Source organism: Prionailurus bengalensis, chromosome B4 (assembly GCF_016509475.1).
Source record: "Prionailurus bengalensis isolate Pbe53 chromosome B4, Fcat_Pben_1.1_paternal_pri, whole genome shotgun sequence".
Lineage (NCBI taxonomy): Eukaryota > Metazoa > Chordata > Mammalia > Carnivora > Felidae > Prionailurus > Prionailurus bengalensis.
In genome coordinates, this window is record NC_057358.1 from 133,743,067 (window position 1) to 133,759,858 (window position 16,792).

At 48.3% G+C, this 16,792-nt stretch overlaps 1 protein-coding gene across 6 annotated transcripts in view; it reads right to left on the reverse strand.

Moving 5' to 3' along the window:
• Positions 1-16,792, reverse strand: part of MRTFA (myocardin related transcription factor A) — a 215,355-nt gene that overhangs the window by 13,607 nt on the left and 184,956 nt on the right. For all 6 annotated transcript variants that reach the window (XM_043562685.1, XM_043562686.1, XM_043562684.1 and 3 more), the window contains 3 exons: positions 6,071-6,126; positions 3,688-3,763; positions 1,782-1,943 (listed from right to left, as the gene is read on the reverse strand). In XM_043562685.1, the coding sequence (XP_043418620.1) occupies positions 1,782-1,943; positions 3,688-3,763; positions 6,071-6,126 (294 nt within the window). The remainder of the gene's footprint in view (positions 1-1,781; positions 1,944-3,687; positions 3,764-6,070; positions 6,127-16,792) is intronic.

Sequence of the window (16,792 nt, forward strand, 5' to 3'; positions counted from 1 at the left end):
GTCCCCGTGCCTGGAGTGCCACGTACGCTCCCCATTTGGCAAAGGTGGACCCCAAATGTGCCGTACTGTCCGTGACCGCTCTCCGGGCCTCACCACCGTGCCCATCGCTGAGAGGACACCTTCTCAGCCGAGCTCGCACTACACCTGACCCACCATCACCCCACGTCGTCCACGACAGCAGCCGCCCTTCTGTGAGGCTCCCCAGGCGCCAAAGACTGTGCGGGGCCCTTTATATCCATCACTGTGGACCTGAAAACTGTCCCACAAGCCAGGTGACTCAGCTACTATGTCACAGGACCGTGACCTTCTCACTACGCAGCGCTGGCACCTGACCAGGGGCCAGACTCAGAAATCACTTGTTCGTACATCAGTCTCCTCTCATTGTACTCAATTCTTTGAGGGCAGCGTCATATTTTGTTCATCTCTGTAAACTGCAGAACGTTACACAGGGCCGGGCACAATGCCGACTCTCAGGTTTCGGCTGGCTAGAGAGCCCAGAACTGACCGTCACCTAAACGCGGGGCCTGAGATTTGGGGCTGTGTGGAATCTGGTGAGGATTGGGCAGGAGAACACGGAGAGGAGGGGGGATGAATGCCAGGGCAAAGCGGTGAACTAAGAGGGTTACCGGCACCAATGGCAGAGGGGCTGCTGGGGCCCAGGGTGTCCAGCCCCCCGCACGCCGGCTGCCTCCGACCTTGTCAAACCACTGTCTGCGGTGCAGACGAGGCCCCGGAAACCAAAGTCTCCTCTGACCCAGGGCTCAGGGCCCAACTCAGCCTGGGGCCCTGCCAAAAAGATCTAACTGCTTATGACGAAGGGAGCAGTTGCGCCCCCTCTCCCTGGTGGCACAGCTACCTTCCAGGGGCAGGAACGCACGGCCTTGCCCAGGACCGGGTCTCGGGCCCACTGTAGCCCAGGAGCCACATCGGTGCCAACAGTTACCAAACTCTAAAGGAATCCGGTCCGAACACCTGCCCATGGCACACGAGGCCCTGGCACGTCCTGGACTCTGCCCACCTCCTACCTCCCGTCTCGATACCCCCTCCTCCAGCTCCACGCCCAGGCTGCTCCTCACCTTGCACAGCTCTCCCCTGGAGCCCGCGGCACCTCTCTCCCCGAATATACTTTAATTCCTACTCATCCTGCAGCCCCAGACTTGGCCGTCACCTCTTCTGGCACCACACCCCACTGTCAGGGCCTGGCTGGGGACCCTCCTCTGTGTGCCCAGCGTAGCCAGGGCTCTCTCCGGCACAGCTTCTGTCTCTGTCTTGCTGCTGCCTGTTGACCTGCCGGTGTCTGCTCCTAGGCCTGAGCTCCCTAAGGGCGAGGGGCCTGCCCTGCTTTGTGGGGCTGCGGTCCTAGCACCTAGCACACCTCTTGGGTCAATCAGTATTTGCTGAGTGAAGCATCTGTGGAAAGTGCCACTCTCTGAGAGAGACTGCACTAAGAAAAAGAGACAGTAAGGCACAGATTTCTAATTCCTGGCATCCCCGTGGGTTTACACACATCAGCCCTGACATCCGGCCACCCCGTGGGAGAGGACAAAGCCTCTGGGTATGCAGAGATGAAGGTGGACCGAGGTGCCTCTGTTGTTTAGTTACTCTGGTGTGACCCCTGAGGCCGCTGGCACTGCCCCAAGCTAACACAGCCTGTTTCTTGGGCCCTCACACTCTGCACCTCAGTTCCCAAGTCAAAGCCGGAATCAAACAGCAAGAAGCCCAGAGCCCCTCCTTCTGCGTCTGGCCTGCATGTCCACGCAGGGTGGCTGGGGCCTCCTCACCAATGATGGCTTCTTTCAGGCTGGACTCCACAGGCAGAATGTTCTTCTCAACCAGCTCCATAGGACCCGGTCTCTGTGCAATCTTCTCGTTGAGGTCATCGGCCAGTCTGGCTCTCTTCAGCTTCAGCTGCTTGGCCTGGAGGGAAGGCTCGGCCGAGGTCTCTGCCCGTGGGAGAGAATGGAGTGCAGGAGGATGTAGGAATGGACCTGGCTCTACCCTGGGAGCTCCCGAGCAACTCTCCTTCCCTCTGGGGAAGGAGCAGAAGCCATCAGGATGCAGAGAGTGTCCCAGGCAGAGAAGGGCGGCCCAGCCTGAAGTTCTACGTGGACACAAGAAGGGGCCCCGAACTGCAGACACAGAGCACGGGCACACCTAGCAAAGCTCACCGGGCACAGGGGGCAACAAAGCCGAAAGCGCAGCAGACAATGAAGCGTGTGCCTCATCCTCCCTCAAGCTTTCTGGGTTACAAAGGCAATTCAGTCCCTGCTGGGTCTCAGTGTCTCTGTCAAGACAGTGCGGTGCTCGGACTAAGAAAAGTTCCTATCCAACCCCAAAGTTGGCTCAAAACTGAACAGGGGCGCCTGGGTGGCTCAGTCGGTTGAGCGTCTAACTTTGATTACGGCTCAAGTCATGATCCCAGGTCATGGGACCAAGCCCCAAGTTGGGCTCCATTCTGAGTGTGGAGCCTGCTTAAGATTTTCTCTCTGGGGGGCACCTGCATGGCTCAGTCGGTTGCATGTCTGGCTTCGGCTCCAGTCATGATCTCACAGTTTGTGAGTTCAAGCCCCACATCGGGCTCTATGCTGACAGCTCAGAGCCTGAAGCCTGTTTTGGATTCTGTGTCTCCCTCTCAGTCTGCCCCTCCCCTGCTCATGCTCTCTCTCAAAAATAAACATTAAAAAAAAAATAAAAAGATTTTCTCTCTCTGGGGCACCTGGGAGACTCAGTTTGTTGTGTCTAACTCCAGCTTGGGTAATGATCTCGTGGTTCACGAGTTCAAGCCCCACAAGGGCTTGCTGCCAGTGTGGAGCCCGCTTCAGATCCTCTGTCCCCCTCTCTTTCTGACCCTCCCCCACTTGTGCTCTCTCAAAAATAAATTAAAAAAAAAAAAAAAAAAAGATTCTCTCTGGGGTGCCTGGGCGGCTCAGTCAGTTAAGCCTCTGACTCAATTTCGGCTCAGGTCATGATCTCATGGTTCGTGAATTTGACCCCTGCATTGAGCAGTGCAGAGCCTGCTTGGGATTCTCTCTCTCCTCACCTCTCTTCCCCCACTTGCTCTCTCTCAAAATAAACAAACTTAAAAAAAAAAAAAAAAAGGACGCACTGGTTCTTTAAAAAAAAGATTCTCTCTCTCTTCCTCTGCCCTTCTCTAATGCTCCTGCACATGCGTGCACTCTCTCAAATAAATAAATAAATACAGAACAACAACAAAAAAGAATTGAGTCACAGTGTTTTCAGCAGCCAGAATTGCTCCTTCACTAGAATGTGGAAAGAAGTGCGTGATGGGGTCAGGCGGAGCATACCTGCCATGGGCCCACTTGCGTCACAGAGGTCTGAGTGACTGCCGAATGAAGGCGCGAGTGAATGAGTGGAGGAGAAGAGACAGTAACTGCATCTTTAAAAGATTCTGGAGAACAGGCTTCATACCAAGGGGAGACAAGATCCGGGGCCACCACACAGCCAGAGGAGAAAAGGGCAAGCCGGCATGAGAGAATGTGGCTGCTGCTTTGGGAACTCTCAGAAGCAGCGGTGGCTACCACAGTCCTGCTGTTTTACCGTGCTAAGGCTCGGCTCACCCACTGTCGCCAGAAATGGAAGTGAGAAGACAGAGGGAAAAAGACACGTGGGCGATGCATGGTGAAAACAGCGAGGATAAGGGGACGAAGCATTTCCAGCCTAACACACCTTCCAAAATATGCATCCTGACCAGCTCCGATCTCTCCGGCCGGGAACGAATCTTCCGTTTCAGATAGTCCTCTGTCTACAGAAAAAACACACCAAGAAGATCTCAAATCCAGGATACAAGTTATGGAATGGACAGAACCAAAAAGCAGCCGTGGCTGCTGTGTCTGTGGTTGGTCACCTCTGTAGGCCCCCTGATCTCAGCCTGGAGCCTGCAGGGTTCTGAGGCAAGGGGAGTTCTGGGGGAAGGGGCACATCCATTTCCAAAGCACCTGCCCAGGGCACCACCCATCTATCCAGACTATTTGTCTCTCTCAGGCTGAACACTAAATTTCTTAAAAGTTTATTACTTGTACTATCATAAAAGTAATAACTATGTTCATCAAAGAAAATTTAGAAAATTAGAAAGTGAAACAATAATAAAAAATTTTAATCACCCACTTAGTATTTTGGGATATTTATTTCTTCCATTCTTCCAGGCAGAAGATGTCTAATTTTAAAGAGTTGTAATCATACTGAATATAATTTTATGCCTTGTTCAAAAAAAGGTAGCACTGTATGATCTCATGAACATTTCCCACTCATTCTGAGTGGCTGCCATATGGAATACTAATTCTGATACATGGTGTCATAGCCCTAGTTCCCTAAAGTCCAGTGTCCTCATTTCGGCATTTCTGCAACTCCAGGTGAACGAAACCATTCCCTTAACAGTCTCTGAGCCAGCACATGCCTGGTGCTTGTGTTCTAATGTACAGGTGGCCCCAGATCCATCTGACTCCAGAGTCTATGCTCTGAACCTCTGCACCAGAATTTTTCAAACCATAGGTCAAGACCATTACCGGGTCAAAACCAGCACAGGGCAGGCTAAGACAACATAGGACAGGACAAGGTCGGCGAGAGCGGAAAATAAAAAACCAGAGCACACAGTGTGTGGTAAAGGTGAAGACTTGGTGCTCCGACTGGGCAGCCCTGTGCCAGCCCTGGGGTGGTGCTGAGCTCTTTAGGAGACGGTTTAAAGTGGCTGTGGGCTCTGGGCCTATCGCTCTGCCCCATCTGCAGAGGGCAACAGTACCGCCATGGCTGCTGCAGGTGGCAGAACAGGTGCTGGACGCCACAAGTCTTCTTTTCTAAGCCACCTGAAGTTGGGAACAGTGGCCAAAGCCAAGGCAGAATACGGCACTAATTAAGAAAATACGTGGCATCCACAGGCCAAAGTTTGAGTCCCAGCTTTGCTACTTACTAGCTGTGTAACTTAGTTAACCTCTCTTAGCTGCATCTATGAAATGAAGACGAAGAGCACCTAACTCGTAAGAGCTGAGGTGAGCATCAACCACAAAATGATGTCGTGCTGCTTATAAAAGTACTCTGTAAAATAAGAGCTGTTCTAATCTGCTCCAATGAACTCCTTGCCTACTGAGAAGCAGTCCAGGTAATGGCACCAAGTCTTATTGCAAGTGGGATGGGGGCATGGGCAATGCCATCGCCCCCCCACCCCTGCCGTATTCTCCACTCTTCCCAGTAACTCCAACAGCACAGTTTGTTGCTGCTTTGTTCCCCGTGTCCATGACCTCATTCTTCCCGCTCACTCTAAGAATTACTCATAATTCTTGTTAGAAATTAAAAAAAAAATAAAATAAAGACAGTAAGAAAGTCTTAGAGGTAAATATTTCAGTCTCTGAAAGAGTTGGGAGTCTTAAGGATCCATGGCCTATAGGGTCCTCTACTGGGAGGTTCTCTTTCCTTGCCTTTTTGTAAAAGAAAAAAGTGAAGGGGTAGAGGGGAAGCATGTTCTGGTGACTTCCCCATCTCTGCCCACACTGGGCAGCAGAATATCCCCCTGAGGCCCCTGAGGGAACTGAAACTGAGGGGGGACAAGGCAGCAGGCCAGGTGCAGCAACATGAACTGGGGCTCAGACAGGGGCCCTGCTTCTGCCTCCACAGCCTTGAGTGGACACTGGCTACTCTGGGCAACAGAGACCTTTTCTGTCCCTCGGAATCCCCGTCCTGGAGAGGTGTGGGCAGTGCAGCCACAGACTCGGGAGGACCAGCCCTCAGCAAGCTTTTCAATGGCTGCTGTTCATGTTCTAACATCCACAAAAGGTGAAGTGGAATTAAAGACGGGGAAATACCAGCGGTCTCTAGAGCCACAAGAGGGAGGACTGCTAATCATCATATACCCTTAAGTGCGGAAAAAGAAATTCTGATCCCGTTTTCTGATCGTGCCGCAAGGTGGCTGGGGTGGGGACAGAATAGAAAAAGGCAGCGCCTCCGGTCTAGAACGAGGTGAGGGCTGGCCCCAGGGCGCACTAGACTGGAAGGAATACAGAAGCAATACAATGGGCTCTGCAAATGCACTCTGGAGGCCCCTGGGGAAGAAAGGCCTTACCCTGGCCCGCTCCAAGCTCCTTCTCTGCTCATGAAACGCAGCTGGACTTTTCAAAGCTGTTGAGAAAAGAATCATAAAAGAATTACTTTTATGAAGCATCATGTGCACAGCTATAGTTTACGGTGGAGAAGGCATTTTAATTCAAGTTAATTTTAGAAATACTAATTCTTATCAGCGGAAGTGAAGAAGAACATGGCACCTGAGTAAGCACATATCTTTATGGTTCAGTTGCCCCATTAAAACAGTTCTGGTTACTTTATTCCTAACGAGAACAGTCACTACCTAAGCCTGGGCTGTATAAAGTGCAAAAATGGAATATAGCTTAAAAAAGTAACCTGGAGGGGCGCCTGAGTGGCTCAGTTGGTTGAGCATTCGACTTAGGTTCAGGCCATGATCTCATGATTCATGGGTTCGGGCCCCAAGTCGGGCTCTGTGCTGACAGCTCACAGCCTGGAGTCTGCTTTGGATTCTGTGTCTCCCTCCTCTCTCTACCCCTCCCCTGCTTGTGCTCTGTCTGTCTGTCTCCCTCTCTCTCTCTCTCGAAAATAAATAAATAAATGTTAAAAAAAAAAAAAAAAAGGTATCCTGGACCTGTTACCAGACTGTTAGCTGCACAATCCTTATTGATCAGTCAATCTTCCAAGAATGCCTGCTGGGCCCCACCTCACTCTGGGAGGAGCACAGCTGCGTGTGGGGTCCACCTTACTCCTTCAACCTCATTGGGACTCACAAAGTGACCAAACTGAACAGGGCAGTTAAACCAGAAAGACCTAGGTCTCGTTGGGTGCCATTTCCTTTTTCACTTCAGCTAAAATGACCTTGAATTTCATCTCTAAGGACTAAAAGAATTTCACAGTGACTGTCTGGTTGACCCTGGTGCACACAGCCAGCAGCTGACAAGAAGGGCTCACTACAGGCCCTGTCGAGGACTCAACTGTGGTCTGAATCTACCACCACACAGCCCACAGCTCTCGACTCAGCAAACAAGACCAAACCAAGACCAAATCTCCTCAAATGTGGCATCGTGAAGACGGTTTTATGTCAAACACTTGGCTATAAAGACAAATGAGGAGTTGGGACACCCTGAGGGTAAGAGGATGAAAAGGCCTGACTCACTTCAAGTAGGGAACAATAGCAAGAGCAGAGAAATTTACAAGACCATGGTCAGTTTCACTTCTGCTGCCCTAGAATTTCAGAACAGCTGTGAAACTGTGTGTGGAGATAACTTTTGCTAGGCTGCTGGCTGTGGTAGGAGTGCAGGCATACAGAGAAGCTAAAAGTAGCAGGAGCACAGATATGACCCTATCCTGCCTGGGCCTTTGTGCTTCCTCCCCCCATCCTGCTCCTGGGGGCTGGGCCTCAGCAACAGCAGTCCCAGAAGAAAGATCTAAATGTCCCAGCAGTACTTATTTAAAAAACAAAACTTTCTTAAATCTTAGGATAAAAAAGAATCATTAAAAAAAAAAAAAAAAAAAATCAGTTAAGAGCCTACCCTGTTTTCTAACAGCAGGGGGAGCTATAGATTTAACAAATAATCTCTAAGAAAAAAACAGCACAGGCTCCTTCCCCAACCTACCAGAGCATTCCAAGGCACTATCCAGGCTATCCCAGCTCTGATCTGGGGTAGTCTTAAGCAATTTAGTGGGTAAGCAGACAGCTCCTGCATCTGCTTTCGTTGGGTAAAGCTGGTTCAACTTCAAAACCAGTCTCCAAAAGCCCTGACATGTAGAAATCTGGTACTGGGGTGTGATGGACCACTCTCAGAGGGCATATCACAGGGATGAGACAATAAGTACGAAGAATCAAAGTGAAAACTCACAGTGTCTGCCCCATCCCACCCCCAGCTTCCTCTCTTATTTCTCTCCATAGCACTCATCACCGAGTGACATTCTTTACAGTAACAGCACACATCTTTCTAACTTGTTTACTGTCAGCCTCCCACCATTAGGACAAGTTCCATCAGGGCATGTCTATTTCCTTTGTTTCTGACAGTATCCCCAGTGTCTAGATTGCCTAGCATGTAATTCATTCGATAAGTTAATGAATATTCTTGTAAGAAATGGAAACAAAGCATACAGTAGTGACAGGAAAGCTAGACGGGTCTGTGGTAGAACTCTAAGCTTTCACTTGAACAGCCAGAATTTTGGTTCTCATCTGGGTTCAAAACATAGAAGTCCTGGATAGAAAATCAAGGCGCCTGTGGTCTTTTCCTGTTCTACCAATCACTACTGGTGTGACACAGGGGACTCCTTCCCAGTCTTCCTTTTCTTCTTCTGGAGAGTGAGAATCTGCCTACCTCTCGGAACCCTTGTAAGAATCAAATAAAAGTGGGTGCTCTGAAGCCAGTGGTGCACACACACATTAACGTGAGGTGCTGCTGTCACCAAACCCAGTGATGTAGCTGAATCATGGGTTCAATTCCTACACACACCTGCTAGTTTTGGTATCACAGCCACAGATGATCTACCTAGAACCCTGGCTAGCCTGCTGCCTCAACAACTTACACTGGCCATCCCAAAGGGTAAGGCACAAATCCAATTTCTGGAAAAGTAACTCACAAAAGCACAGAATTTCTAGATGGAAGGGGAGTGCATCAAAGAATAGGGATAAGAAGCAGGAGAACTGGTTGTCATATACAGGACTTCCTGTTTGGTTAGGGAATCTTCACGTAATAGCAAAGGAGAGATGAGTATTTATGGAGTGCCTACTTATGTGGCAGGCACTGTTCTAGATATTTTAAACATGTTATCTCCTTTTATATTCCTAATGATTCATCCATGTGGTAGGTAACAATCCAATTTACAGATAAGGACAGGCTCCAGAGGGTAGGAAAGGCCAGCAAGTGACAAAGTGAGGTTATAGCTTCACTCTATCTCACCCTCAGGTCAGACTTCTTGCCATTCCTCTGGATAGATTTCTTAACTTCTTCAAAAAGTAGAGAAGGACGACCCTATTGGATGGGGAGGCAAGGAGGCTTCAATTACACACACTGCTCGGACATAGGGCTGAGTGCAGGCAATGTGGAAAGGTCAGCTCAACCACAGCACTGAGCATATACAGGTGTGAAGAAGGCGGAGAGGAGGGGTTCAAAGTGACCGCAGGCACAGAAAGCCACGGTTCAAAAGCTGGGGCTCACCGTGGAGCTCATGGCGCAGCCTTCAGCACTGACACTACAAAACAAGCGGGAGGAGTAGTGAGAAGATCAGAGAAAGTCATTAGCTGCTCAGGGCCTGATCAAGAGAACCAGAAGTGAGGACCAAGAAAAGAATTCAAGACAATAATTACCAATCCCACAAAGACTATTTCATTTTGTTTTTATTTATTTATTTACTTTTAGTCTTTATTTATTTTTGAAACAGGGAGAGACAGAGCATGAGCAGGGGAGGGGCAGAGAGAGAGGGAGACACAGAATCTGAAGCAGGCTCCAGGCTCTGAGCTGTCAACACCGAGCCTGACACAGGACTCGAACCCACGGAGTGTGAGATCATGACCTGGGCTGAAGTTGGACGCTTAACCAACTGAGCCACCGAGGCGCCCCAAAATGATTTTTCACTTTGTAACAACAACATCATAATCTCCCTGAATTCTCTTAACAACCCACGAGGTAGGGACCCTTCTTCCAATTTTATAGGTGATGAAACGAACACCAGGTACAGGTCATTCATTCATACAGTGGCGGACCCCAACCCAGGTCTAGTTCTGTCTCCACTTTCTTCTTTTGTCTCAACCTCCTGACAAGTGTGGTTTCTCCCAGTCCGTGAACACCCCACTTGCTCTGTGCTACTCCTTCCCCATTGCTAACTGCTCTCTGAGAGCAAGTTCAGCAACTTCAATAGGTACTTCCAACAGAAGGGAGCAATAGCCCCTCTTCCTTCGGGTTTTTATCAGGATTCCTGTGAGAGGCTCCTCGGGTCCGCCTGGGGAGAGACTGGAGGTGGGGCAGCCGGTGCTCTCACTGCAGTGGGTCTGGGGTCGAGAAGGCATCCCCATGCGCATCCAGCCAGCCGTGCTCTAAGCCACAGCCATGGGGGGGGGAAAGTGGTAAAAGAGACGCAGGGGTGATAAACGTACACCCTGGGCTTCCTTGATGTTGGAGTGAGCGGCAGTGTGGAGTCAAAATCACCTCAAGCTTCCATGCTAATAGAATGGGACACGAGGAAAGGCAGCAAAGCAGAAAACAGCTTTTAAAGTTCAGGCCTCTGCTTGTTGTGGAAAAACTCTGGAAGACTCAAAGTTGACCCATAAATGTGCATCCAATGAGGAGGGCTGCGTTCATCCAGATGGAGGTCCAAGACCATCTCTCTCCTCCTTTCTGCCTTAGTGGCTTAGTCAGAAGAGCCAGGATATTATTCAGAAATTTCATTTCCCCAGAAACTCCTAGAAGTCCGTCTGTGAAAGAGAAGCCCCACAGAACTGACGCAAATCCCAAAACTGTGCGTGTTGTCTGTAATATACGCGTCTGGGGTGGGAGGGCGGCTCCTGACGCTTCACTCCCACCCTCTGGGAGCTGGCTCCCCCCGGACACTCGTGCCGCTCTGCACGCACACAGGGGAGGGCGCACACGTACTTGAAAGGAAAGCTCAAATGAACAGAAATGGCTGCGAGGTGTGACGCCCTTGGTCACAGTCTCAGTTCCAGCTGCGGGTCTCATCCCTGGCTGGCTGCAACCAGCAGCTTAGACTCTGCCCCCTCTCTGGCACCCATTTTCTTTCTCCCCTTTCATGTTCTCTCCCTTAGATGAGGTCCCTGTGAACTAAAAACAGAAAAACACTTTCAAGTTTTTAAGAAACATACTGCCATCAGCTTCCAAGGCAGAGTTCGATGCTCTGCTCACTGTGTCCGCTGAGCGTCGTGGCTTACCACGCAGAAGTAAGGGGGTCAAGCCGTCATGATTTAATCTCATACTAGAGAGCGAGTAGGAGGATCCTTAAAAACCAACCTCTCACATTAATTTAGGACATTAAACCAGTGCTTTCCCATCACAGCCCCAAATTTACTTAAACATGTAGACAAGTGAAAGTCTTCTAGGATCCACAAAGCACTTCTGGAAATGCATCTCAGCAAGGAATGGCCGCAATTAGCCGTCAAGACTCACCTCCTCGTTATCCTTAAGGAATATTTATTAAGTACCTGGGTTGGAATGTGGCTTTATTAGGCGCTGACATAATAAAAACGATGGCTCCCATCCTCAATAAGATACTTTTGCCAGAAACGCTCCACCAGTTCTGCATTCAGAGGAACTCAAAGCTACGAACATGCTACAGCTAACAGAAGCCAATGGAGTCCTGCCATAGTCCAAGGAGGCCTGCCTTCAGCCAAGCTGCTGGATTTCTCTCTCCACTGTAGAAGTAGGAGTCACACACAGGGGGTGAACATAAGTGGGGGTTTTGTGGGAGGTGAGGGGATAAACATATAATAATAACCCAGGTGGGATATTAGAAATATAGCAATCCATCCATCTATCCAATAAACAATTAAAACTAAATTTTTTTTAATGTTTTATTTATTTTTGAGACAGAGAGGGACAGAGCATGAGCAGGGGAAGGGCAGAGAGAGATGGAGACACAGAATCTGAAGCAGGTTCCAGGCTCCGAGCTGTCAGCACAGAGCCCGATGCAGGCCTCGAACTCACAGACTGTGAGATCATAACCTGAGCCGAAGTCGGACGCTTAACCAACTGAGCCACCCAGGCGCCCCATATCCAATAAACAATTCTTAAGTAACTATTATGCCAGTTACTGAGGACAAGGATATACAGAATAGGGCTCCAGCCCTCAAAGGTAATTCATGGTCTGGTTAGAGAAAAGGACAGAAGAGGCAAAATTTAGCCCAAGGAAAGAGTGTATGAACTGTCCAGGTAGATTTCACAGAGAAAACCCGTACGAACAGAACAGAACAGAAACACCACAGGCAGACAAGGAAGGGAGTCGGAAAGTCATCCGAGGCTAAGGAAGAGCAAGAACATGAAGGTTTGAAGGAGCACGACAAGTTCAAGGGGCTACAAGTAGTCTGATAAGGCTGGACCAAGGAGGAGGTCATCTGGGGACAATGAGGCAGAGCCCAGCCCACAAAGACCTTTCATTTGCTACTGCAGGGACTTGTGCATCTGGGACATGGAACAGACATACTGTTCTCTACTCTTCCCGCTAAATACAACTAAAAACTCTGGATGTTATGTAAAAAACAAACATAAAGTAGGGGCGCCTGGCTGGCTCAGTCGGAGGAGCATGATCTGGATCTTAGGGTTGTGAGTTCAAGACCCCTGTTGGGGGCAGAGTTTACTTAATAAAAAAAAAAATTAAAACAAACATACATAGGTTCTGAAAGGTGAAGAGAAGAAGGCAGACTGGCAAGGGACCTTGAGACCTGAAGAACGACACAGTGGTGAGTTCCCTGGGTTTCCTTTTTATCTCATACATTCTAGACTTGGAGCTGAAGAAGTCAACCATCTGTAAATGCCAATGGAGGCAGACAAAAAAGTCCCAACAAAACCTACTCTCATTGGCCAAAGGACCAGGGAAAGGGCAACCTAGGCAAACAGAAAACTTTTGGACAGGGGCACCTGGGTGGCTCAGTCAGTTGGGCATCTGACTTCAGCTCAGGTCATGATCTCGCGGTTTGTGAATTCAAGCCCCACATCGGGCTCTATGCTGATGGCTTGGAACTTGGAGCCTGCTTCGTGTTCTGTGTCTCTGTCTCTCTCTGCCCCTCCCCCACTTGTGCTCTGTCTCTCTCTCTCAAAAATAAATGTAAAAAAAAAATTTTTTTTTTAAATTAGAAAACTTTTAGACAATATTCGTTCTACTCCAGACTGACACCACAAAAAAACATTGGCTTCACCCCTGACCAGAAAAGTCAAGTGGGGAGTCTAGACTCCCATCCTTGAAAAGGTTTGGGTTTTATTATAATAAAGCTCCCCAATACCCCTGCCCAGAGGCATCAAAGAAGGCCAAGTAGAAAGCTGGGTCTTTCACTCCCACCAACCAGTAACAAATACCCTCCCCCCAACACACAAGAAATAAGTGGAGACAAAACAGGGAACCTGGACTTACACCCCTACCTCACAGAAATAAGACACCCCTCTGCATCCCTGCTGATGTCAGGAGAGGGCTGGTGAAAAGTCAGGACTTTCACCATGGCCCAGTGATAACAAGGTCAACCCTACCCATAAAAAAATCTAACATTCTGTCATCTAAGGCCTGGATGAAGAAGAAAAACGGTGGGTTGAAAAAGAACTTAAAGAAATAAATGGCTGTGGGGTGCCTGGGTGGCTCAGTTGGTTAAGCATCTGACTTGATTTTAGCTCAGGTCATGATTTCATGATTGTGAGATTGAGCCCTGCAGTGGGCTCCACGCTAGACGTGGAGCCAGTTAAGATTCCCCCTCTCCCTCTCCGCCTCTTGGGTGTATGCACTCTCTCTCTTGAAGGAGGGAAGGGGAATGGAGGGGAGGGGAGGGAAGGAAAGGCTGAAAACTTCCCAAATTTGTCAAGAGACATAATTCTACAGATTCAAAGTCTTAGCAAATCTCAAACCCAAATAAATTCATGCCAGGATATGACACAATTAAACTTTTGAAAATGAAAGAAAAAACTTGAAAGCAGCCAGAGGGAAAACAATATGAATGACAGTAAATTTCTCATCAGAAACCATGGAGGCCAGAGAGAAGGGGCATGATATTTTTCCTGTGCTATTAAGAATTGTATGCCTGGGTGGCTCAGTCAGTTAAGCATCTGACTCTTGATTTTGGCTCAGGTCATGATCTCACAGTTTGTGAGATCAAGCCCCACACTGGGCTCTCCAATGACAGCAAGGAGCCTACCTGGGATTCTCCCCCTTCCCCCCCCCCCCCCCATCTCAAAAACAAACAAACAAAGAATTGTATCCAGAGATCCATATGTAGTCACCACATTAGCCAAGGAAGCCACATAATCAGACCTACATGGAGGGGAGTGGGAGGGGTGGTATTTCTAACTTAATGTTTTATATTAAAAAATAAAATAAGCAGAAATGCGGCTGGTAATTGGCACATATTCATTTCAACTCCCCCATGTCTATATTCACATGCTCCCCTTCCCCGTGTCCCCTTTTACTTCTGAATTTATCAAACCTACCAAAACACTGAAAGAACAAATAATGAACAGCCCTATAACTCTGACCTAGTCCACCAGTTATCTTTCAGCCATATTTGTTCTCTCTCTCTCACATGCATGGGTACAGACACACACAATTTTTGTTTACAGAATCACTTGAAAGTTGCAGATATCAATCAAGACATTTCAGCCCCAAATTCTTGGGAATTTCCTGAGAATAAAGACATTCTCCTACATAACAAAAATACCTTTATCACACCTAAGAAAATTAACACTGATTCAATATAATTTACAGTCCGTATTTGAATTTGCTCAGTTGCCCCCCCCCCAGATGTCTTTTATAGCTGTTTAGATTTCCCCCCTCAATCCAAGATTTAATTGGGAGTCATGCACTACATTTAGCTGCTGTCCCTTCAGTCACAATCTAGAACAATACTCTTGCCTTTTTCGTTTTTCATGACACTGACCTAAGTATCTAAGCCAGTTGTCTTGCCAAAAGAATGTCCTATATTCTGAGTTTGTTTCCTCATGATTAGATTTATGTTAAATACTTTTGGCAAGGAAACTATACAGTTGATGTATACTTCTTAATATCAGGAGACATGTAAGGCCACGTTGCCCAGCAACTGATGGTGCTCAAAGTTTGAAAGGTAACAGATGTCTCCATCTTAAAAGTAGCATTCCTCCTTTGTAATTAATATGCAACCTGTGGGGTAATATCTTTTTTTTTTTTAACGTTTATTTATTTTTGAGACAGAGAGACAGAGCATGAACAGGGGGAGGGGCAGAGAGAGAGGGAGTCACAGAATCTGAAACAGGCTCCAGGTTCTGTGTGGTCAGCACGGAGCCCGATGCGGGGCTTGAACTCACGGACCGTGAGATCATGACCTGAGCCAAAGTCGGACGCTTAACCGACCGAGCCACCCAGGCGCCCCCTGTGGGGTAATATCTTGAGCCCATGTGAAAATCCTGTTCCCTAACTACCACTTTCCTCATGGTTTTAGCATCTACGGATGACCCCTGCCTCAAATCAGCTGGAATGGCAAACGAGTAAGAACTCATTTTTACGAGACTGTGTAGTGATTGAGAGGCCATTTAGAAGAATAAAATGGAATGACTGGGTGAATGGCTGTGCCACTAACACTCCCAGACGGGGATATGGGAGGAGTAACTTGGGACAGGGTGGGAGAAACTGCGTTCAGTTTTGGGCGTGCTGAATATGAGCTGATCGCGAGACACCCTATCAGGAGATGTGCAAATTTGTGCATGTATGTACACGTGTATTTGTGTGTGTGTGTGTGTGTGTGATGTCATCTAAGGATAACGTGATATGATATGCAGAGACAGGAGAAAATATTTTCCAGGCTGAATCTTAAGAGAATCCCAGAATTTAAGTGATTAAATTCATCACTAGTGATGAAGAGAGCCCAGAAAAGGACCCCGAGGAGGCTCTCAGAGGCAGGAGAGGGCGAGGCAAAGCTGATGTCAGGAGGAAGCTTCAAGAAAGAGAGTAGGTGGAAGAAGAGAGACAAAATAAGGCTTGCGAAGTTTCCACAGGATTGCTTATACTTAGGAAGTGGCCGCTGGTCTCAGAGCTATGCCGGAGGGTTAGTGGACTACACTAACTGCAACAGGTGAAGTAAGAGGTGAGGAAGCGGGGTCCAGAGGTTTACGTCTCCTAAGAGGTTAAGATGTGCTAACAGTAAACTACTCACTCATTCTCCCAATAAATATTTACTGAAAGCCCATGTGTCAGACTCTGTTTTCATGCTGGGATATCCGTGTTCTCCTACAGCTTACATTCTAGTGAGCGATGACACACGAAACAAATGAACATACGATACCACAGGAGGTGAGACACACTATGAAGTATAAAGCAGGGGTTGAGTGATAGAGTGGTGAGGGCAGGAACGTTTCACCATACGGAAGGCCAGGAAAGACTTTCTGGCGTGCCATTTGAACGGAGACCTGCCTGAGGAAGGGAGTGAGCCCTGCAGCCATCTGAGGAAGAGCCTTCCTGGTGAGAGAACAGCAAAAGTCAAGGCCCTGGGTGGGAAGCTGCCGAACGACAGAGGGCGTCAAGGAGGCCAGGGTGGCAGAGCAGAAGGGACACAGAGTGTGAGGAGAGGCGGTGAGGGGGTAGCCACAGGGGCCTTGTAGGACTCTGGGCTTTACTCAGTTTGCGAGCGGTACTAGAGGAAATGACATGGAGAGAAGAAATAAAGTAGGATGGTGCCTGTCAATCTAGAGACTGACAAAAAGGCTCCCAAAAGTAACATAAATAGATTTGCTTCAAATGGTTTCCTTGTTTTCCCTGATGTTTGTATAGTGTGTTGGGAATTACCTTCCTCGAGCTTCTTGGAACCTATTATTTTTCCCATTTCATACTGGAAAACTGACTTGCCTGACATCACATCCTGATCAACGACAGAATGGGAGACTAAACTTTGGTTCTCCTGATTCCAAAATTCAGATCTTTTTATTTGTACATATTTCAGCACAACAGAGGTAAGAGGAGGGGGTGGGGGTGTGGAAGATAACTCTGTCAAGTTATCTCTTTTCCCTCCAAAATGTGATAGTTACCACATGCACACACGTGCACACACACACACACACACACACACACACAC